Here is a 23674-nt window from a genome sequence, read left to right as displayed (position 1 = left end):
CACAGCCACTGCAGCATGAGTTCAGTCCCTGGCCAGGGAGCTACACACATGGAGCAGCAGACCTCTCCTAACTCACCCGCTGCTCCCCTCAGTAGTGTATTTCAGTCGATCCTCCTGTTCTGTTCCCCACTCTGTCTCTGGTGGCCTGTACCCCAGCTCTTGTATGCAGAAATAAAGAAAATCTTAAAAAAAAAAAAAAAAGAATTGTGTGACCATCACCACTCGAATTCCAGAAAGTTTCCATCATCTACTAAACTATCCCCCTATGCAGCCACTCTTCATTTTCACCACCCCATCTAGGCTCTGGAAGCTACTATTCTACTTTCTGTCTCTGTGAATATGCTTTTCCTGGGTGTTTTATGTAAAGGAATCATATAATATATGGGTTCTATATCTGTCTTCTTTTACTTCATGTGTTTTTTTAGATTTATCCATGTTGTAACATGTCAGTGTTTATTCCTTTATATGACCGACTAATATTCCATTATATAGAGGGGTGGGCTATTTTGAGTTTATAAACTAATTAGGGCCCAGCAAATTTACTAAACAAGATTCTCAAGGTGTAATATGTGTCTTACCTCACTTTATTAAGTCTGAATGTCTCTAACAAGTAACCCTGCTGTGTGAAAGGAGAGGGGTGTGGTAGGTATGGACACTGAGAAGCCAGCTTGTATTATTTTCCTTCTTATTCTAATAGTATTTATATTATTCTGCTAGGACTGCCTTAACAGGACAGCACAGATCGGGTGGATTAAACAACAAAAATTAATTTTTTCACAGTTCTGGGGGTTGGAAGTCTGAAATCAAGGTGCTGTCCTACTTGGTTTCTGCTGAAGCTTCTCTCCTTGGGTTGTAGCTGGCTAGCTGCTTTCTTGCTGTGTCCTCACATGACGTTTCTTCTGTATATGTGTAGAGAGAGAGAGAGAGATGATCTCCTCTGATAAAAACACTAGTCCTATCCGTCTAGGATAGGAGCTCATTGAACCTGTTATTTCCCTAAAGGCCCAATTTCCATATATAGTCACATTGGGGCCTCGGGTTTCAACAAAAGTATTTTGGGAGGACACAATGCAGTCTATAACTACTGAACATTTTATGTCTAAATGTCTCCTCTTCTTGAGAAATAGGAGATGGCTGTTGAGACTTGGTGAATCAACATGGATAGAAGAAACTTGATCTCTCCTGGTCTTATGGCTTGATGTCTGCCATTTGCTGACTACTCACTCATCCTCCCAAGTTCTCTGACATACTGAGCACAGTCCGCGACAGGCTCTCATCTGCAGGGCAGATCCCTAGAGCAGAGATGTTATTTGGAGATGCAAAACTCTTTGGTCAAGCACACCCCACTCACCTGGAGCACTTATTTTCCTCATCCCTCACCTTATTCCATAGAATTTGTTTTCTTTTTTCCTGCCTCTGAATTTGGGAAAATACTTTTCTATACTTTGCAATCTTTGCCCTTGAAGTGGTCTATGTAACCTTAAACATTTTAATTCCAATATACTGCTACAAATTAGAGCCTTCACCAATTTTTCTGGCAAATGTGGCAGGGAATCAGGACCTTCAGACAGAGGAAAATGAATGAGAAAGAAATACTTTGCTTTCAGACTGTCACACCAGTGTTAAAACTGGTCTTCATCCGGCTGACTTAGGCCTGTACCATCTAGTACAAGAGCTACCCCAGACAGTAAGACTACGATTTTTTAAAAAAGATTGATTTATTTATGCATACAAGAACTGGGGGACAGGCCAGAGGTGAGGGGTTTGAGAGGATTCACCAGAGACAGAGTGGGGAACAGAACAGGCAGACTGACTAAAATACACTGCTGAGGGGAGCAGCGGGCAAGATGGGGGAGGTCTGCTGCACCGTGTGGGTAACTCCCTGGCTGGCTGGGGATTGAACTTGTGCTGTGCTGCAGTGGCTGCTGTTTGCTTCATAGTGCTGCGACTTAATCCCTTGCGCCACCAGGGAGGCCCCAGGACTACGATTTAAAATTAGAATGTAAAACCCAGCTTCTCTGTCACACTAACCACATTTCCAGTATTAGCGGCTACATGTGGCCAGTGGTGGCCATAGTGGGTCGTGTGGAACTAGAGCATTTCCACTGTCACACAGTTATGTTGGACAGCATTGTGCAGGCTGTTTCATTATGGACTTTTAGACTGGCAGAAAGGGGCTGCTCAATGTGTAAACCTGAGACAAGAGAGTGACACTGTACCACAAATTCAAAGAGCTCTATTTTTTTTTTTTAAGTCTTGCTTTTTTTTTTTTTTTTTTTGTGGGACCCTCGCCAGCGGCCGGGGAACGAACTGGCGCTGCAGAGTCTGCAGGCAGCCTTGCAGCCCAGTGCTCAACCACTGCACCACCAGGGAAGGCCATAAAGTCTTACTTTGGGGGGAACATCAATCTTAATTTCAGTAGACTATCAGGTTGGGGAGGACGACTTGAGGATTGAGCACTTGAATGCTGGTGAATGGTTGCTAATATTTGGACTGAACCTTAGTGTACACTTAAAAAGAAAATAGCAAGATAGAAGTGAGTGAGTGAACTAGAACTTGGTTGATATCAATCCAAGAATGATAGTAGTAGCCCAGGGTGGAAAACTTGTCTTGTGCCATGAGGCTGAGTGGAGCCATAGGGACTTACCAAGGATTACTTACATTAAAATCAAGAGGGGAGAATAACACAATTTCCTTATCAGATACATGATTTGTAAATATTTTTCGGTACTGTTGGTGCCTTTTCACCCTGTAGATTGCATTATGTCCTTTGATGCCGAAAACGTGACAGACTTTTTGCAGCATAAGCACTCAGATAAGAACTGACAGAAATGTTGCACAAGGCACTGAAAGACCAGTATATGGACTTTTAATTGTGATAAAGTCCAAACTGTCTTTTCTTTTGTTGCTTATGCTTGGGTGTCATATCCAAGAAATCATTGCTAAATTCAATGCCATAATGCTTTTCCCCCTTCTTTTCGTATAAGAGTTCTATAGTTTTAGCTCTAATCTTCAGGTTATTCATCCACTTTGAGTTGTTTTATGTCTCCTGTAAAGGAAAGACCCAATTTCATTCTTGTGTGTGTAGAGATCCAGTTTTCCCAGCAGCACTGAATGATTTTGGCACCAAGAGGGCAAAGTGACAAAGAGTTAAAGTTTGACTCGTGTGTGACCCTTTCCAGGTACCAGCAGGGAACATTAGACAGTAAAGGTCTAATCTTCAACACCTAAAAAGTTGCCAGTTGGCGATTCACTCAGGATATCTGTGGTGAATAGATTCTTCGGTTAGTCTTTCCTTTTTTTACTTGTTTTTCTCTGCTGTCTCAACTTTATCTTTTTTTAATCAACTTTTGTCTTTTTTCCTACTCATTACAGTTCTGAAATAAAGAACAGGATAGCAGGGAAGGGAAATCCTCCCAAATCAGGATGGTAGTTGAGCACTGAGAATAGTAGTGTGTGCAGAAGGCTGTGGCTGATTGTTTTGCTAATTGGAAGTGACTAGGCTTTTTCTAATAAAAAATGGACAAATGTTGGTTTGAAAAAATATAAAGTTTCTAAGGGATCTCTGGAGCTGCTTATATGTGAGAGATCGCAGAACCTCCTTAGGTGAGCCCTAGTGGCAAAGCCCTGAAATCCTCTTGTCCCATAGGAATATTCTTCCAGGAGCTTTACCAGAGCTCGCAGCAGATGGCAGAGGGGCTGATGATAATGCCTGACTGGCTGCAGCCTGAAGTTGTCAATCACCCCTTAATGTTTACAGAAGCAAAAAGTCAATGAGTAGTTGTTTTAATTTGACACACTCTTGGGTTGAGAGAATATAATCGCTGCAGGGGACAGTTAAGTGACTGTGCTCCCTGTCAGCTTGTCTGGATCTGACTCCTGTGCTAAGCGCTTTTCTGATGAGCGATAGATTGGGTTAAATACCGGTGTAATTGCCGCTTCCGCACACCAGTCTTGTGGTGCCCTGTTCTGCAGTTCTTGCCTGAGGCTGTTGGTGCTTATGCTGCTAAGAGAGCTAGTACGTTCATTTTCATGAATCAATGTCGGGTTTTGAGAAGCAGTTGTTACAGCACTAAGTGGACTGTAATAAATTACACCCCCTCCAGACCCATTGGAGTAAATCAGAACTGTTTATATCCATCCCAGTGGTTTTTTGAGTATAAATGACTTTTTGTTTACTTATCAAGCCAAATAGTTGTCTCCAGGAAGTGGAGCAAAAAAATGATTGCTGCTTTTTTTTTAATCCCAAGTGCACTTTGCTACTGTTAAACCAAAGAGGAAATGATGTGTACTATTAGAGAGGAAAGTTCCTACCCTCGTGTAGGATAAATGGAAGTGATCAGGGTTGTTACACCCTCCTGCCATTAGCATCTATGATTGACACCTGTGGTCTTGCACACGTGCCTGATGGCGGCTCCTGGAGTCGGGCGCCAGCGTGCGCGAGTGGGCCCACACCTGAGCCGAGAGACTGAGTATATCCAGTTGTTGGGGGAGGAGGTAGAGGACTGCATGGCGGAGGGTGGCAGAGAACAGGGAGAGGCAGCAGAGGACAACGAGGCAGCGGAGTGCAGTGGAGGCCAGCTGGCAGAAGCTAGAGAGCCCAGAAAGAGTAAAGATCCTCTGGGGCAAAGGAGCCTGTCGGCCTCCCAGCCCTTTGACCCCCTGCCTGCCCTGCGCCTGGTGTCCTTAGTACAAGTGGTGTAGAAAGATCATTAAAAGCCTGAAAAGCCCCTGAGGGCTCCAGGACTTCTCCTTTTCCCCTCTGCCCAGATCATAGAAAACCTGCTCCTTACCTTGCTGGCGCTACACCCTCCACCCCTACCCCCGTGAAATTATCCCACAATCATTCAGGGTTCATACGCTTTATTGTAACTACCTACTCTGGGTGCCAGACTCATCTCAAACCACTATTTAACACGTACCGGTTATGCATCTGAACTCTGAAAAGAGCGCGGTTTCTTGTCCTGAAATTTTCTTAATGAAGAGACTAAATCTTGGAATGTGAATTTCCTCCTTGGATTACTTGGCCCTATTTCATGCCTGAGGCTGACTTACTTTGGTTGCTGAGAGAACACTGTTGAAATGGCCTAGAGCAAATCCAGGTCTTGACCCTTCTTGACTGGAAGGCACAATTTCAGTCTGTGGTGGCTCCTTCATATTTCATCGAGTTGAAGGAACTCTCTCTCTCTTTTCTTTGTGCTGTTGTGGGGCATTTTCTTCCACTTAGCTTCTCATAGGCCTAGGTAGTTCATGTTAATAATCTCTTAGTGAAGCACTAGGAATCTTTTATTTTCATTATACTTAAAATGCTTCATATGTATAACAAAGTTTGCCATTTTAAGCATTTTTAAGTGTAGGGTTTAGTGGCATTAAATATATTCATAATGTTGTATAACCATCTAAGCTTACTCCAAGGTCAAGGGCAGCCTTCCATTGGAGAGCTGGTGGATGGCAGGGCTGACAACACCAGGGTGCCTTTGTTGTTGGTTTTTTTTTTTTTAAGATTTATTTATTTATTCAAGAGGTACAGGCCAGAGGCGTGGGAGGGTGAGAGAATTCACCAGAGGCAGAGTGGGGAACAGAACAGGCAGAGGGACGGAAAGCACTGCTGAGGGGAGCAGCTGGCGATTCAGGAGAGGTCTGCCATGTGGGAATCTCCCTGGCTGGCAGGGAATTGAACCCGCACTGCAGAGGCTGCGGACAGCTTCACAGCGCACAACCCACTGCACCACTGGGGAGGCCCCGGGTGCCTTTCTAACCCCTATTTTGCCCTTGCTGGTTGAGTTGCCTCAGCCTACAGCATTCTAGGGCCACTTCTAGGATATAAGTAATACCCCATTCACCCTTTACATATCTTTTTCTTTAGGAATCTTTCGTTTACATGGCCAAGGCATCCTGACTTTGTGTCTTGCATAGTTCAGTCTCCCTTTCCAAGGTGACTGTGCTGTTCACTCTGTTCCAGTTACTACTCACCAGGCCACTAGGGATCTCCTTTTTAACTGTCCATTCCTATTAATCTGAATCCCAAGCTATACCAAATGCTGGGAACAATCTTGTTTATAACTTTCCTCATTAACCAAGTGCTCTTCTTTAAGTCGCTCTGAAGTTTCTCCATCATGATGTTTTCCAAAATGAATGAAAACAGAATTAATTTCTTCCTGGTTCTGCTGTTTTCAAATATGACACTTCCCTCCATAGATTGCAAATAGTTTACTCCTGTGTTCTGTATAGTCTTTCTCTTCATTCATTCTCCCTGAACTTTTTTTTAAAGATTTATTTATTTATTTATACAAGCACTGGGTACAGTCAGAAGCACGGGAGGGTGAGAGAATCCACCAGAGCCAGAGAATCCACCAGAGAATCCGCCAATCCATAGAACAGGCAGACTGACGAAATACACTGCTGAGGGGAGCAGCGGGCACGGCAGGAGAGGTCTGTCGTGCCCTGTGGGACCCTCGCCTATGGCCGGGGATCGAACCGGCGCTGCAGAGGCTGCAGGCTGTTTCGCAGCCCAACGCTCAACCGCTGTGCCACCAAGGGAGGCCCACTCCCTGAACTTTATATTGGCGCTTGATGCAGACCACAACTGCCTGAAAAAAGCTTTTCATTATCCTCTGCGTAACTCCTAGTTACTGCTTCATCAAGGTTATTTTTATCATTATTTTTCAAAAAGCAAATACAGACTCACTGGGAAGAAATAATATGGAAATATATTAAAACCAGAAGTTACATAATGAAGTTTTATAATTCTGTCATGTAGTCATTACATATTTTGTGTCCTTCTTTCCCCTAGGTTATAGTAAATATTTATCTACTAGAATGGACACACACACACACACACACACACACATACATATATCTCATTACATTTTGGGCTGATAGCAAACTTGCCATGTGTCCTATCAGGCTAAGGATCTCTGGAGTGCTAATTTCCACAAAGCAGGGGATCACTTATCACTCACGCAAAATGCAAATAACCACAATATAAATTTATTAAGGGGGGTGAAGCGTCCCTATTATAATATTACAAGCGTAAAATCCAATTGGCAGCAAAAGGGGGGAGGTAACAAATCTCATGGTAAAGTTCAGGAAACTGGTGGTGCAGGGTAGCTGTTCTGGCAAACTGGTCCAGCTATTATGGAAAGCCATATGGAGGATTCTCAAAACACTAAAAATGGATCTACCTTAATGAGCCAGTGATTCCACTCCTAGGAATCTACCCAAAGAACACAAAAACTGGGCTGGGCGTTTATCATGTCCTCCTTGGTATTCATAAGTTGCATCTTAACCCCTGCGCCATGAGGGAGGCCCTACATAGGCTTTTTGGGGTTTTTTTGCCACTTGTGATCTCAGTGTATGTGCTGTGTTGTGTCCTCCTTTTACTCCATCTTTATTCATTTTAATATTTGCATTAACAGCTAAGCACTTAATGCCATATTGGACCCTTTGCTGTGAAATCACATGCAGATTCGTGTTTCTGTAGAAATACAATTTGCTTGTTTTTTTTTTTTTTTTAGCTCAATTGCAACTCAGATGTACTTTTCTCAGTCAGCAATTGATTTTAGTGATGGGTCATGTTAGTACATGGTACTTTAACATGGTACTTTATTTTTTTCAACTGGCACATAGCAATTCTGCAGTTTGGGTGCATCAGTTTAATTGGTTTATTTCCTTATTGGTGGCAATCATATTGTTTTGCTCTTTTGATATTATAGACAAATGCCATAGTCTCATTGTACACATGTGCTAGAGTTTTTCTGGGAAGGTGCTAAGAAAGGACATTTCAAAGAAAGCCTTTGTTTTAGATTGGCAGTTCTACCCCAAGACTGGCTATACCATTGACATACCTATCGGCAGTGTGTGAAAGTCACTCTTACTTCAGATTTTGCTGTTGTGATGTTACTGAGCATCTACATTTGTGTCTGTCTCATGGGTGGAAAATGCAGTCTAGCGGGGTTTTCTTTTCCATTTCCATTAGCGAGAAAGAGTAGTTCTCGAATAGCATTGGCCATCAGGGAGGCACCCTCATCCAGCATGTGGGCAGTCACTGAGATGCCAGGAGGCTGGACCATTCCATCCACCACTGTGCCCTCCTCTCCCTGCAGGTCACAAGACAAATCAATCCTGCACAGTCCGTCTCTGCCTAATAGCCAGCTTGCACTGACTCCCAGTTAATCTCTACATAAAAACACTGAGTCTTACACAAGCAGAGGTACTTCAGAAGCCCTAGTGATTTTCCCTTCTTGTCGCTGCTCTCTCATTACTAAAGGATCTGATCTAATAGCCAAAACACAGAAAGGAGTAGGCAGTTCCACCTGTTTTCTTGTTGACTTAGCATGGGGCAGCTGTGTTTCTGGGGGGCTAACCATGTGCCGTCTCCTGTGTGTGGAAGGCTGGGGATTGTCCTCTTTGTGCCTATAGGAGGGAGGGGGCGTCTGCTGGGACCCACTGGGCAGCGGTGGAGAATCACGCAAAAGAGCAGTGATTGGCACTCCTCTGTGGACTGGATTTATAGACTGAGCCAATCAAGATACCAAAGAATCAGTAGAGTGAGGAAATTCGTTGTGAAAAGTTAGCTAATGATCTGATCTCCCTCAAGTCATGAGAACATGGTCAGCCCTTAATTCTGAGTAGAGGCTGTCACGTGCCCCTGGAAGCTGTGCTTCTACAGCAGCCAGAGGGTGGAATCCCAATCCCTCCCTTGCAGCGACTGGCAGGAGCTTACTCTGTTATTGACAAAGAAACGTTAATGTCTCTATAAGGGAAAAGAAGGTCTTAATTTCTTACTTCGGAAATAATCACTTGATGCTAAATGACCCAGTTCTGTGTTATACTCAATCAGTTCTGACTCCGAGCAGGCACTTGAGTTTTCGGAGATTAAGTGGAAGAATTGAGAGATCAACAAAAAGAATTAAAGAGAAGTTAGAAGTCATGGAGCTTAGTCTCCTCCATTTATTCATGTGGAAACTGAGGCCCCAAAGATGACTTGTGCAAGGGACAGGATTGTCTCGAAGACAAATTATGTATGAATCCAAGAGTTTATGATTGTACTTAGGCTGTTTCCCAACGCTCTGGTTTTAGATTTGAGCACAAGCTGGACTCTGATGGCTTCACTGATTGATAGGTTTCCCCCGCCGGTGGCCCCGGTCAGGCACCGCAGCATTTCTGTTAGATGTATCCGGAGCCCTTGATACTGCTGACCGGGAGGTGCTGGAGCCTGCTGGGGTGAATTGGTTCATTTTTCATTGTCTCTACCCTCACTTCATGGAAGGTCACATGAGGTGGAATTGGGTAATTACTTATCTACTCTGAAAACTCACCTGTATGGATTTGCCCAGAATTCGGCTCCTCTTAGTGTTTGGTGAACACAGTGGTGAGGTGGTGACTGTGGGGCATGGCGACAGATCCTCCGTGCTCACCACCCATCCCCTGCTTGCTCCAGCCCTGCTCTCCTTCCTCGTACTAAACAGTACAAGGTATTGTTACCTTAAACCAGATGCAGGGAAAAGCAAAGTTTTTGTTCCCATTGCTCATCTTTTCCCCAGCATGTATAACTTGGGTGAGAAAGGGGCCCTTGAACACTTTCAGCAGCTTGGTGTCTGGTAACTCTCGGATTCCCAGATCCTGTGGTTGGTTCCAGTAAACTCTCCTGCCAGGTGCTCAGGAGTCTTGGTGGGAAGTCGCTCTGCTGCCCACAGCCCCAGGCAGCCTGCCCACTCATCCAGACAGGCCTTCCCTCCTCTCTGCACTGTGCTTCAGGTCTTAGAGCTCAGCAGTGAGAAATTGCCCTTTATAGATAATACAGGGTCCAAGCAGGTAAATCCTACTTTGTTTTCTGAACCCCCTGGAATCTGATAGGCAGCAAAATATAAGTTGCCACCAATACTTCGTCCTAGCCACATGATGGATCCCTGAAATTTCTTCTGCTGGAAGAGTAAACATCAAAGATGTGGACCTTTGGGCAGCTGCTTTCCTGGGTTGATTTTTAGAAGGCAAACCTGCCACTCAAGGATGTTTTGACTTCAAAGCTGTCTTTTAGTATCAAAATCATGGCTTTCTGGAGAAGAACTTGGTGAGCAACTTTGTGAGCAAGAAGAGGAGGCAGATAACGACAGAGGATTCCCTGGGTGGTGTCAGCATTGGCAATGTGGGGAGTCACATCAGCAAACCTGTCACAGTACACCATGACCTCTGGTGCATAGTCCCAGGTACAAGTCCTGAGTACAAATTCTGCCTCTGACATTTGGCGCTTGTGTGACCTTGGATGTTAATCACTCTCTGAGCCTCCATTTAAAAAATCTGCTTCAAATGAGGATTTTAATGCCTTCCTCCCAGAAGAGTTTTTGAGAATATGAAAAGTACATAAGGAACACAATAGGGGCTCAATGAACGATGGCAATTATTAATAATTATGCTAATAAATAATGTGGGCTGAATCTCATTTCACCAGCCTGTTCACCTAAGTCAGCAATTCCTAGCTACTGCCTTAGGCCCAAGTCCAGCCTTCCTGAGAAGTCCTATGTCATCTCCTTAGTGTCTACCAGCCTGCACTCATTGAAGCAAGCAGTTTGTGCTCACTGTGCATCAGCAACCTCTCTTGGCTTTGATATCTTCTCATCCTCTCTGTTGGCTTTGATATCCTCTCAGCTAGATCACCCTGAAAGGCTGTGATTCCATGCTGGGGTGGGGCCATAGACCAGGTATGGGCAAAACCTCATTCGGCAAGAATGCCTATTTTTTTCTCTGCATTACCAAAACCTCATGTAGAAGTGAAACTGAAGGTTGTATCTACTTACTAGCAAAGATTCTGTATACTAAGTGGTGTGGGCAACACTTGAGAAATTTGTTTTGCCCTCAACACTTGGGAATTTTGTCTCCGCAATGTCTAGAAGCCACCTCTTTGAAATGAAAATATCAGACAGAACGCTGCACTTACCTCTTGATAAAGCTCCAAACTGCATATTGAAAGAATAGAAGTGTCTCTGTAGCTGGTTGAGGGAAGACCAGGGAGAGGTTGAAACAGAAGAAGTGCAAAAAGTGAGAGAGACACAAAGGAGCAGGAGCAGGCAAACGGGCCTCCCCCGGTGGCGGTGGTGCAGTGGTTGAGCGCTGGGTTGCCGGTTAGTCCCCGGCTGCTCCCCGGCACCGGAGGAGGCTCCCACATGGCGTGCAGACCTCTCCTGCCGCCCGCTGCTCCCCTCAGCAGTGTACTTCGGTCCTTCTGCCTGCTCTGCTCCCCGCTCTGGCTCTGGTGAATTCTCTCACCCTCCAGCGCTTCTGACTGTACCCAGTGCTTGTATGTATGTATAAATAAATAAACAAACAAACAAATAAATAAAAGAAAACTTAATGGGTGTCAAAAATTGTGTTAAAAAAAAAGGATCAGGCAAACACATACTTGGGGAAAAGCCTCCCCCTTCCTCCTGATTTTGGTTCCAGTAGTCCCTGCAGCAATCACTGATTATGTGATCCTTCATTGGGAGACAGGACAAGCAGAGGAAGGAACTCATGTGAGCTGAGTGCTTGGTTCAGTTTCTCCTCAATGACAACAGTCTTTAACGTTACTGTTTGTCATTGATGGGTGCGGAATTGAGGTTCAGGTATGTTAAGTGGTTGCTCATGGCCACGTCACCAGTAAGTGACCCCAGCAGAATCTAGTCCCAGATGTCTGTGACCCAGGGCTTCCTCGAGTTCTCCTTACAAAGACAGAAACTTGTTTTTTTCCTGGCTATGTGCTGTCTCTGTAGCTGTGCAGTGTGCAGAGCAGATGCTCAATACCTATTTGATGAATTAAATAACCAAACAAGCCACAATGCCTTTTTTAATACTAAAAAAGCTTTAGCTCATTCTGGAGTTATATTAAGAAAGAGGACCAACAGTAGTCATTGCATTCCTGAGAACACTCAGTTTCCTAAGACCTCCTTCAACACCTTGGACAAGTGTTTTGAAATTGATGCTTTAAAACTGATGGCTTCATCAAAAGACCAGGCGGTGCATGAACTGGTCAGTTAACAAAATTTAAACAAAGTTTCTGATTCCCAGGGAGCTTGCAAATAGCTGTGAAAAATATTTGGTCACTTTTGAGATGAGTGGACCTATTAAATGAGCAGGTCACTTAAGCTTGAAGGAGCTGAGGTTGCCATTTGTTATTTGATTGCTCTTTGCTCTGAGCTTCGGGGGCAGCCAATAATGCAGTGAGTGCTGGACTTTCACTCTTGTTTTCAAATTAAGGATTTAATTACAGTCTTCAGTGAAGATGAACCAAGTGTGAAAAGACCTGATCTACTTGGAATGTGGGATCGAGGAGGAGTGTGTGGGTTGGAATCAGTGCTCAGGCATTTAAGTACTTTGAACAGTAGCATTAAGGATGAAATCAATTATGTTGTGGCCAAATGCTGGCCTGCTGGTTAGTGAGTCAGTGAAATTTATATATATATTTTTATCATTTTTTAAAGCTGAAAGGTTTTTTTCCCTGAGGAGTTATTCTGATGGACTACAGACTTAAATCTTCAAGACTTCAAAGTTTTGAAAGATAAACGTCTTTGGAATTTGGTCGATCATGCTTTGTAGACCAGGACACGATCATTTTGCATTAATGTTTCAGGTGCGTTTATGAAGAGTATGGGTTTGTTTGTTGTTAGGGACAAGTTCTGTGTTTGTTGAACCAAACTTATTTATTGTGGTGTTCACATTGTCAGTCAATCGCTCATAAAAACATTATCTTCACAATCTATCTGACACTGCCACATTTTTTACTTTTGTTAAAGCTAAGCTGCTTTATTATGAAGAAAAATTATTTCTATATACCTTTGTTTTTTGGCTTCAGTTCTGATCCTTTTGTTAGTGACCAAAATGGAGTTACATCTATCCAGGGACTTGGTTTTAGAAATAGATTAGTCATGTCTCAGTAATTGAGCATCACTGAGAAATGATCTGTTTTGCATCAGTGAATTTTCAGAAAAACTGATTTCTTGGGAGTGCCTTTGACGGTGGATTCTGTTGGTTTTTTTTTTTTTTAAGATTTATTTTTATACAAGAGCTGGGGTATAGGCCAGAGGCGCGGGAGGGTGAGGGGATTCACCAGAGACATTGTGGGGAGCAGAACCGGTAGACGGACCGAAATACACTGCTGAGGGGAGCAGTGGGCGAGACAGGAGAGGTCTGCCACGCCATGTGGGAATCTCCCTGGCCGACCAGGAATCGAACCCACGCTGCAGAGACCACCGACAGCTTCACAGACTGTGCTCAACCCGCTGCACCACCATTTGAGGAGCACCGGGGAGGCCCTGGATTCTCTTCTTTCTTGCCTTAAGGGTACTGAACCTTTTTTGAGGGTTCGTGTTCATTGCCACATAAATTATTGTACTCCTGGCCCTACTGGTTTCCCATCTGCTTTTAGTTTGCCTCACCCCTTCTTTGATGTGGGTCTGGCACTGTCTGCTGTCACTGCTCTCTTGTCATTCTGGCTGCCTCTCCACCAGGCTTTTGTGCTTTCACATCCAGTATGATCATCGTCATTGGTGAGAACCTAAACAACAGATCAGTTGACTTTGACCAGTGGGAATTGTTTTTATTCATTCATCAGTTCCTGCTTATTGAACTCTTGCAATGGGTAAGGACCACCAAAGGACCTCAAAGACATGGATTGCACCTTTTTCTGTTGGGGTGGGGGGAGTTGTTAGGTCTGCATTGAAAGGTAATACAGAACGTAAAGGTGATAGTGACACAAAAGAGGAACAAGCAAAATGCTCTGCAGGCAGTAGTGAGTAGAGGGAGACTGTTGCTGGAAAGGTTGAACTGGGTTTTGACTGTGGAACTGGCAAGACAGTGGGGCCAAATGGAGCTGAGAGGGAGGGAATATAGGTCTGTGGTAGGGTTAAGAGGAGAAGTGAGTCTGGACCATAGTTTATGTGCAAGGAAAAGTGGAAAATTAGGTTGCTCCTCAAATGCTAGTCAGTGTGCTTGGACTTTGTCAGAACCAAGGTGTGCTTGTTAGAGAAATGCTTCTGGAAATTTAAGGGGTCATTCTGGCAAAAATGAAGCAGAGCAAGAATACTGATAGGGCTAGCAAGTTAGGTATAAGATTTCCTTTTGAATTAGTGCTTTTGAATTTTTTTTAAAGGTTTATTTATTTATACAAGAACTGGGGTGCAGGCCAGATATGCGGGAGGGTGAGAGGCTTCACCAGAGACAGAGCGGGGAACAGAACAGGTAGACTGACGAAATACACTGCTGAGGGGAGCAGCAGGTGAGACAGGAGAGGTCTGCCTCATCATGTGGGCATCTCTGCGGCTAGTGGAGATCGAACCAGCACTGCAGATGCTGCAGACAACTTCATTGCACTGTGCTCAACCGCCTGCGCCACCAAGGAGGCCCTTGAATTTTTTTGATAGATGCCTAGGAGTGGAATTACTGGGTCGGGGCGGGGGGGCAAAGGTTATAGTTACATTTAACATCAGACAGGATGTGGTTGGAAAGGAAAAGTATACCTTTCTTAAAGGCAACCTAAAATACTTGTGAAAATGTGAGCTCATCTCTTCTGAAACAATTAAAATATATAGAAACCCTGGGAAAGGGAAACATGCCATCACATTGTTGAAAGCACTTACATGGCCAGCAGATCAAACCTCTTGAAAGATTGTAGTTTCTTCTTTGGGGCTAATTGATGGCATGTTAAACAAGATCTTATGAAATACACGTATTTTTTTTTTTTTTAGCACTTGGGATCTTATGCAAAATGTAGAAATAGTCTTTCAGAAAAAACACACAGCTTGTGCTATTATTTTCTTATTTCTATTCACCCTCATGTGAACCATTTCAAAAGAGTGTATTCTTGCTCCTGTAATCTGAACTAGCTTATCCATCCATGAGGGCTGTTGTATTGAGGTGGTAAAATAACTTTTAGCTGTAAATGGGCATGTAGTCTCCTGTCTGGAAATGCCTGGAATTTTCTATCCTGATTGATTTCATCGGATATGTTTTATTTAGATGTGTCCTAGTGTTTGCTTCCTTCTTCTGTATCAGAAAAAAAAAAATAGTGATAATCACAGTCTTAAATTCCCTGTAATGCTAGTTAGAAAGAAACAGAAGGTGTAGTATGATAGCCAATGCCAAGGAAGGGTTGTATTTCCTTCTTTTTTTTAAAAAAAAAAAAATTATTTATTTATTTTAGCACTGGGTACAGTCAGAAGCACGGGAGGGTGAGAGAATTCACCAGAGACAGAGTGGGAAACAGAACAGGCAGACGGACCGAAGTACATTGCTGAGGGGAGCAGCTGGAGGCAGGAGAGGTCTGCGCGCCATGTGGGACCCTCGCCCAGCGCCCGGGGATCCAACCGGCGCTGCAGAGGCTGCGGGCAGCTTCGCAACCCAGCGCTCAACCGCTGCGCCACCGGGGAGGCCCTATTTCCTTTTTCTGAAGTAGGCAGTCTCCTAGAAGGCACTGTGTTCACCAACAACACCTCTGAGAGTTGTTGGAAATAAAGATAAAATAATTACTTAACAGACCCCTACCTGCTATCTGCATGTCACTTAGGGCACTGGTTTTATATTCAAAATTACAAGCAGCAAAGCAGCAAATGTCATACCAATTCTACTTGAGGAATGACTCAAGAACATTCTCGTCTGTCCATTTAATTACAGAATATTAGGATATTTTTAAAGACATCCTAAAAACCATATATATATAAAGCTGCACCTTTTAAATATTTTTGCTAAGCAACATATTTTATGGGATTTGATGTAATTCCAGAGCTGAGAGATTAACCGAAAGCTGGTGAATTAGCTGGAAACTGAGCTTATGAATGGTGCTAGGTTCGAAGGCAGGGCACTATCTCTGTGTGACCAGCTCCCTTGGTGTAGTGTGAACTCAAGAAATTTAATCTTTTTTTCTTAGCCATAATAAGATGCCCACCAGGGCTGAGATTTCTATCATATGTTAACATGTAAGGTTGAACATCTGTGATTATTCTTATCAGTGATGTCTTGCTTCTACCATTTGTCCTAGGATATGTTTGACTTTTCTTTGCCTGGTGCCCAGACTTTGCAATAAAGTCTTTGTGCAGTAAATGCAGATGTAATGAAATAAAATCCCTGCACTTTACAATCTTCAAAATGGTTTTAGACTCAAGATGTTCTGCCAGTGTGTGAGCTAGCCCTATTTTGTGATTGCAGTATGTCTGGGAAGACAGAATTCTGTCTTCTTTCTGGCTCATTCCTCTATTAAACACCTACTGTGTGCACTGTACCGTGTGCAGGTTTTGTATGGTAGGTGTTCTCGGCTTCATTTTGGTTCCCTGCTGTTGCGTTTTACCTTCTGGACCTCCTATTTCTGCCACCAGGTGGTTCTCACGGCTGTCTGCCAGACTGGTCCAGCCTACTCTTGCCTGTTGATTGAGCCCCAGGAAATGTTATGGGTAACTGAAGCCCTGCGCACGAGGCTGTAAAAGCACAAAGTAACAGGCTTAGGTTTCAGTATGGGATTTATCTTAGCTTTCGCTCTACGGGTGTGCAGGAGAGGGAATAAAGTAAATGTCTTCTTTCCCTCAACATCATAATTGAAACTTACCTGAGAACATGTGGGGATCTTTAAGCTGTGTTATCATTATTCTTTTTTTCCTTTCCAACCAATGTTTAATAAGATCTATAATAAATTTTTAAATGTTTGATAAAACCTTGCTAATAGCTTGGTCCTGCCTCAGACAGCGGAGTGCAGTGCCACTCCTTCCCTGGACACCTGCACAGGTCCGCGCCAGGGCAGAAGAGACCGAGAACATACTGACTGACAAGTGTAGAGGCCTTCATGTTTACAGACTGTTTTGTCATATCACCTCCCTGATTGTCAAAGCAACCTGGTGAGGTACATAAACAGTGGAAGACTCAAGAGACTCAAAGGTATTTCTGAAGGCTGCTGTTTGGAGCAGGCTCTGCCCAGCCTAATGGACGGTCTAATGTGATCAGAGCAAGACCTGGGAGGGAACCCCCAAGGGACCCCCCCACCACCACCACCTTGCAACCTCTCTGACCCCATCCCATCCCCAGTGTTCCCATGCGAGGGAAACACAATCTGTGTCTCCAAAGATGAGAGCGTGGACCAGGAGCAGCAGCTCAGGAAGGATGAAGCAGGCCCGCCTGGGTAGAGATTGTATTCTGACCGAGGCGGAGCTTCTGGTGCCCCAGGTAGCCTCATGCCATCAGTGCTCCAGGTACCCCGTGCCTGTTGATTAGAAACCATGAGACCCTGCTGTTAGGACATTGAAGCCTGTGTTCATTGAGCTCCAATCTTTAAAGACAAACTAGGCTCAAAAACATGAATTCCTCCTGCTCCCAGATACCGTCATCTGAAGAGACAGGACAGTTTATCTGATTGTTTTTGAGAAAGCTCAAAAGAAATAGTATTGTTAGCTAGTAACAATACTATTTGTGTATGCTTTCTAAGATGTCCACAGACATTCTACTCTGTGATTTTAATTTGACACCAGCCGTCTTGTCAGCACCCCCCTTAAATAAAGGAAAAAGGCAGAGTTGTAATGAGGGGCCTGTTACCCAAGTGAGAATTCAGGGAAGCAGGGGGAGTTGCTGCTTGGATGTGTTGCTCTAGCTATTGTGTAGGCCCAAGAAGAAGCAAACTTATTTTTCTGGCTTCTAGCTTTCTCAAAAAGGAAAATACATGTGTGTCCTGGAATGAACATACCTTGACTTTAATACTGATTTTATTCTGGTACTTTCAAAATCAAGAATGCTTTGACTGCATATGAAGGAAGTCAGAAGACTCTATACTCGGTCATGATCACAGTCACCTAATGTTGGCCTCATTCTACAGATGTGGAAGCTGAGGCTCATGTGCTAAAGTTCATTGTCCACATAGGTTAGGGCAGTCTCCCACGTCTCATTTATGTGTATTCCACTGAAGATGAAAACGGCACTATAGCTAATTGAAAGATTTACTACAGGATGTTGTTACCGGAGAGAAGAAAAAGCCACACTTGGATTAGGTTTTGAGATTGGGAACATTTTGATTAAAATACAGTGAATCAGAGGAACCTTAATGTTTGGGTTGTGTATCCTTTGGTGTTTACCACATACTGTCTCTGTGGATGCAGCTGGGAGTGGAGCTAATAATAGTGAGTTAACTCCTCACTGACACACTTTTGTTGCCTGTGACAAAGGGTTCAGGAAGAAACAGGTTAATGACAGAAGAGTCTACATAACTGAGGGTGACAGATTGAGGGATGAGTGAGCTGCCAGGAACGTCAGTATTGATGGATAAGAGGTTTTTGGGGAGGTGAAATGGTCCTTTGAGGTGTTAAACCCCTTTCAGGTAGCTCTGCTATCACAGACACATTGCTTGGATGACAGGTGGGCTTGCTTTAAGACCCCACTTGGTTTTAGTGACTCCCCTCTATGAAACAAGCAAGGACTGTGGGGCCCCAGGAGGACCTGGTGTGGTGGGATTGGAGTGAAGGGAGAGCAGGAAAGCTTACCCCTGAGGAGAGTCTGCCTGGGTCCCAGGGAAGCTGGAAGGTGTCCCTTTCCCTTTTCCTGTACTGCACAGTGACACACAGATATGGGTCTTTCCTTTGTGTGTTTGTCAACTTGTGTGTGTGGGGATGGGAGCTGTGTGCACCGTATCTTAGATTCCTCACGCAGCAGAGAAGCCAGTCTGCAGCCACAGCAGGGCGAGCCCAGGTGCACCCACATCCTCAGACTCCCAGACCAGCACTCTCTCCACCGTGCTGCAGAACTTGGCCTAGAGTAATTTTGTGAATATGTGTTCTACAAGAAGTTTAAAGGGAAAGGGATGGACTGTTGATTTGCATCACTGTGCACTTCTGAGATGTTCACTTAGGCTTTAAAATGGCGGGTCCCCGTGCTTGCAGAGGTGGTGATGTCTGTTCGGAGGAGGAAACTCTGCTGCTGTGCCTGGTTCCAGGTACAGGAGCTCTATTTACCATGACTCGGCCATTTCCTTTTGCAGTATACAAAATGCAGGGCAGCCCCCTCTCAAAATTGGTGTCAGGTTTTAAAACTGACAATTAAGATATGTTTTCAAGGAAAACATAATCCTCAAGAACCCTTCTTTCTTGTCACCACGCTTGAACTACACTTAGGTGGAAAAAACACACTTAATTGTTTCAAAGATTCTTATTTTTTTAGTAAATTTATAGTAAATGGGGAGATTAATAAAGGGCTATTTTTTTCTCAGCTTGTGGTTTCTAATTACATCAGTTACAGCTTAGCCTTCCTCTTAACTAGAGTGCAGGCATGAACTGGAAAAGAATGAGCTAATCCATGATAGATCAGGTTGAATAAAGATCTCCATTCATATCTTTACCTTTTATCCCTTGTTCTGAGTGCCAAGAATTAATGCTGTTTGAAAGTACAAACTGAACCTGCCAAGCTTTGGACAGCTAAGATAATCCTAATTATTTTAAATGTTAGTGAGAAGGGCAGCAGTTCCACTGTGGAAAAGAGTTCTATTGTGAAACATTAAATATCTGCTAAGTGGTATTGATTGGACATGATTTTATTTCCAAACACTATGGTTATCACGAAGCGGAAGAATTTGTTGTTTAAGAAATTTTCACCAGCTTTTCATCAGACTCTTGTGCCTGCAAACTCTAGGAAACCAGAGGCCAGCAATTTTGTTTTCCTCCTAGACTGCCAGCTTCTAGGTGAAGAGTTGCTAACAATCGAAGAATGTCACTTGCAATTTTATTTTATTTTATTTTATTTTATTTTATTTTATTTTAGTGTGGGAGTTTAATAGTATTTAACACAGAGCAAGAATTTTTTTTTCTCAAGCATGAATATCCTGTTTTCTCACATCACTGGAAGAGAATTATTCGTTCCAGTCCATTGACTTCCAACAGATCATTCAAGTTAAAAGTCAGGGGTCTTTGCAATGTCAAAAGATTTAGCAGTTAGAGTGGTTTTTGTTTTGTTTTTGAGAGTTGGATAGGGCTTTCTTTTCTTATTTTTTTTTTGCCATTATGTATATAATATTTTATAAAAAGAATATGGCTGGTTCCGTGGCATCACTGAAACCATCTGAAGTTCCTTCCCCCCAGCATTGGTAAGATTGATTGTGTGTAAGGTTTTTGTTTGTTTTTAAATAGTAGTAAGTGAAAAAGGCTTTGGCTCCTGTAGACAAATAGGCTACTTAAGAGAAAACAGATACTGGGGTTTGCTGGTTCAAACAAGGGTCAGCCTCAGAGGTTTGCCCACCTTCATGGGAACACGAAAAAAGATCAGATAGGTGAGCTTTCCCTTCTTTTCTTTTTTTACTTTTCAGTCTCCAGAAGTCATTTCTTCCATTTCTGTAAATGCTGGGAGCCTATGAGTGATTATAGGGTAGCATAATCCTGCACTGTTTATTCCCTGTGAATGAGTCCTGTCCCCCAACCCCAAAGCAGCTGCCCCACACCGTTCCCAAACCCCCAGCACCAGAGCAAAGCACTAATATCTTCACTGATGCAAATAGTGATGTGTTGAGCATCTCTGGGCCAATTATTCTTTCTTTCTTCGGGCTTATTCCCCAGAGTGGAATTACCAGGTCAGAGGGTATGAACAGTTTTACGGTTCTTATTACATGTCACTAGATTGCTGTCCAGAAAGATTGAACCAATTTCTACTGCTACCAACTGCATGTCTTTCCTTACAGTCCCACTGACACTAGGTATTAGCATTTTTACAAAATAATTAAGAGGAACCTTTGAAATTAGCCTTGTGCGAGTTCATTAGAATCAACTTAAAAAGCAAAAAGGGTAATTTTGACTTTGGAATTTTTAATTGGTATTAAGTAATCTACAATGATCAATTATTACCCTTCCCCCTCAACAATGTTTAATGAAGCTACATTAAAATGGAGAGGGTATCTTTAAAGATGGTAGTAAAATAGATTTGGGGCATTAGTTACTAAGATAAACACTAAATCTTTAGTGCACTTGGATGCACTTGAAACTACTTTTATGAGGTGCTACACAAAATGAGTTCAGCAGATACAACCCCTAATGTCAGCAGCCCATTATTCAAAGACAGTGCTAAGCCGTGAACAAAAGTAAAAATACCATGGCTTCAATTTTGAGAGAAATGCTTTTAAAAATAGATGTATTTTTCAAAAACAGCTTGGGTTTATTGACTTGCATCTTCTCTGGAGTGCAGTCATGCATTAAGTGTGTTGGATCCTCCCTCTTCTGGGCAGGTAACATACTCTGCGTGTCTCTGTTGCGCCAGGACACAGGGATACTTTCCAAGAAAATATCCACCAGGCGAGTGAGAGCAAAAGGGAAAAGGAGTACTCCCAAATTCCTTTCTTTTGCAGAATTCCCATCCCACCCCTCTTTCCTTTAGTTCCAAGTCTGCTAAATAGGGGATTGGGAGAGTGTGACTGGGGTGGGTGGCATCTCCTAGGTCAGGTGCTAACTGAAGACAGTCTGTAGGACCCAGAAGGTCAGAAGAGCTGTCACTGTTTTGAGGTGGAAATGGGGTAGATGCTGGTTGGTTCTTGGGCTCTCCAGATCTGTATGTAAGTAATAAGGCAGAAAACATTTTTGTGTATATATAACATCTTTGTGCAAGTAACACAAATCACCTTGGATTTGCAGCGATTTAAAAATACATATGGGGCCTCCCTGGTGGCACAGGGGTTTAAGTCTCCCCACTATCACCAGCCACTGGGGCATGAGTTCGAGCCCTAGCCAGGGAGCTAACACGCACGGCACAGGAGACATCTTCTGCCTTGCCTGCTGCTCCCCACAGCAGTGTACACCCCAGTACTTGTATTCATAAATAAGTAAAAATACATCTTAAAAAAATAAAAATGCATATAAAGTACTGTTAAATGTGTTTCCTTATATAAAAGAACAAAAAAACTTAGAGACTAGTATCCTTGATTTTCATTTAAGTTACAAAAAAAAAAAAAACCCTAAACAAAACCTATCAATATCAAAAGTAATTGCTTGTCAGAAGTTGCCTAAATTGTTTTTCAAATTTATTCACTTCTAAGTTTTCAGATCATGCCTTTCCTTATTGAGGTAACCATACAAAGATATCCATCTGTCTGTCTGTCCATATGTTACATGAAAAGAAAGAGGCTTTCTGAAATATTCTGGTCCAGTGGAGTGGTTCAAGGTCTGTTTCTTAAACCCCAGTTCTTTTCATTTATTTGTGTGGTTGCACAAGCTGCAGAAGCCTTTTCCAAATCCATAACAAAGTGTAAATAGTGTTCTCTTGTAAAAGTCTCTTTTCAGCATGGTAATATACCTTATTAAATTCCAAACATAATAAGTATTGATGGCAAACACATCAGGACCTAGTACAGCTTCCGCCATGATTTAGTTCCCTACAAATGACTTCAGCTCTCAGCTCCCAATGCATTTTGCTAATTACATCATAGATTTCCCTATTGATGAACACAAGCTGAATTAACACAGGAGCACTAATGTACCCTTTCACCATTATTGTTGTACAAGAAGCCGTGGCAGATGCTGGCAGTTAGTTACACAAACATTAGTATTAACGATTGGCCATTTGGAATTGGTGACAAACTACTGCCCGGCAGAATCCTGAGGTTGAAACCAATCAGGAAGTTAATGAGGAGAGAAATTACCACTGCAGCTTCCCCTTAATTACATTCACGCTAGGCAGAAAGGGAGTTCTGGGGGTGGATCTAAACTCCACTAAGGTTAAGAAGGTCAGAGACCCTTTTGCTTAAATTTTGTATCTACTGTGGCTTGTAAGGTTGCAAAAATTGTTCAACACTTTATTACTTTTACATCCTTCATATTTAATGTCTGTTTCCTAATAGAGTTTTATGTTCATAGGTTTGCTCTCCAAATCTTCACCTGACCTCTACTTTAGCATGGCGTAATTGTGTCTCTTACTTTTTTATGTTTTTCAAAAGTTTTCCTCCCATTTATGGCTTTTTTAGTTTTCAAAAGGTCTGTATGCTGACTCTCCCAAGTGTTTGTCCCCAAGATATACAAGAGAATTAACAGAAAAGTTGATAAGTTGTTCCTGTCACTTGTTCTATATTGAAAAACTAGGGTTACCTGTCAAGTCCTGCAAATACATCGGTGGAGGCCTGTTCGGGGTAATTTGTCAGATGGATCATTTGACAACACAAGTTCTGGTCGCATCTTTTATGTAAGGGGAGGGAAGATTCAGTGAGGGGTGGAAATTGGTCCCCCAAAGAGAGGAGGGCCCACTATTTTTAATGAACATATAACTGGACTCTGCCTCCTAACTTCCCTTTCAGTAAACAGATTTACTGTGCAGAAACACCATTTTTCCATTCTAAGGAAGTGCTGGGAATTTCAAAGACTGATAAAAACACTGTCACCTCAGGATGGAAATGCAGAGTGCCTCTTTTTGGGAACCTAGTCAGACACTGAATGTAGAAGAACTAGTTACTCTTAACATACTTTTCTCCCCCTGTCTCTCCACTTCCCAGTATTCTCACCGCCCAGCAGTCAAGATTCTGGCTTGGTTTCCCTCTCCAGCAGCTCTCCCATTAGTAACGAGAGCACAAAGGGAGTGCTCGAATGTGAGTCTGCGTCGGAGCCCAGCAGCTTCGCGGTCACTCCCGTCATCGAGGAGGATGAGTAAGCGGCGCCAGCCCTTTGCCTGTGGCCGTTCGCTTGGGATAGCGGGCTTATTCCACGGATACGGATGC

The 23674-nt window shown here is 43.2% G+C and overlaps 1 protein-coding gene across 3 annotated transcripts in view; it reads left to right on the top strand.

Annotated features, from left to right (window-relative positions):
• Positions 1-23674, top strand: part of DMRT1 (doublesex and mab-3 related transcription factor 1) — a 96674-nt gene that overhangs the window by 71792 nt on the left and 1208 nt on the right. For all 3 annotated transcript variants that reach the window (XM_054688990.1, XM_037493582.2, XM_037493583.2), the window contains one exon: positions 23453-23674. This exon is cut by the window's right edge. In XM_054688990.1, the coding sequence (XP_054544965.1) occupies positions 23453-23607 (155 nt within the window). In that variant the 3' untranslated portion in view covers positions 23608-23674. The remainder of the gene's footprint in view (positions 1-23452) is intronic.

This window comes from Talpa occidentalis, unplaced genomic scaffold, assembly GCF_014898055.3.
Source record: "Talpa occidentalis isolate TD23 unplaced genomic scaffold, MPIMG_talOcc4v2.1 talOcc4.7, whole genome shotgun sequence".
Taxonomy (NCBI): Eukaryota; Metazoa; Chordata; class Mammalia; order Eulipotyphla; family Talpidae; genus Talpa; species Talpa occidentalis.
Note: the sequence above shows the minus strand (reverse complement) of the source record. Positions and strands in the feature narration are given on the sequence as shown.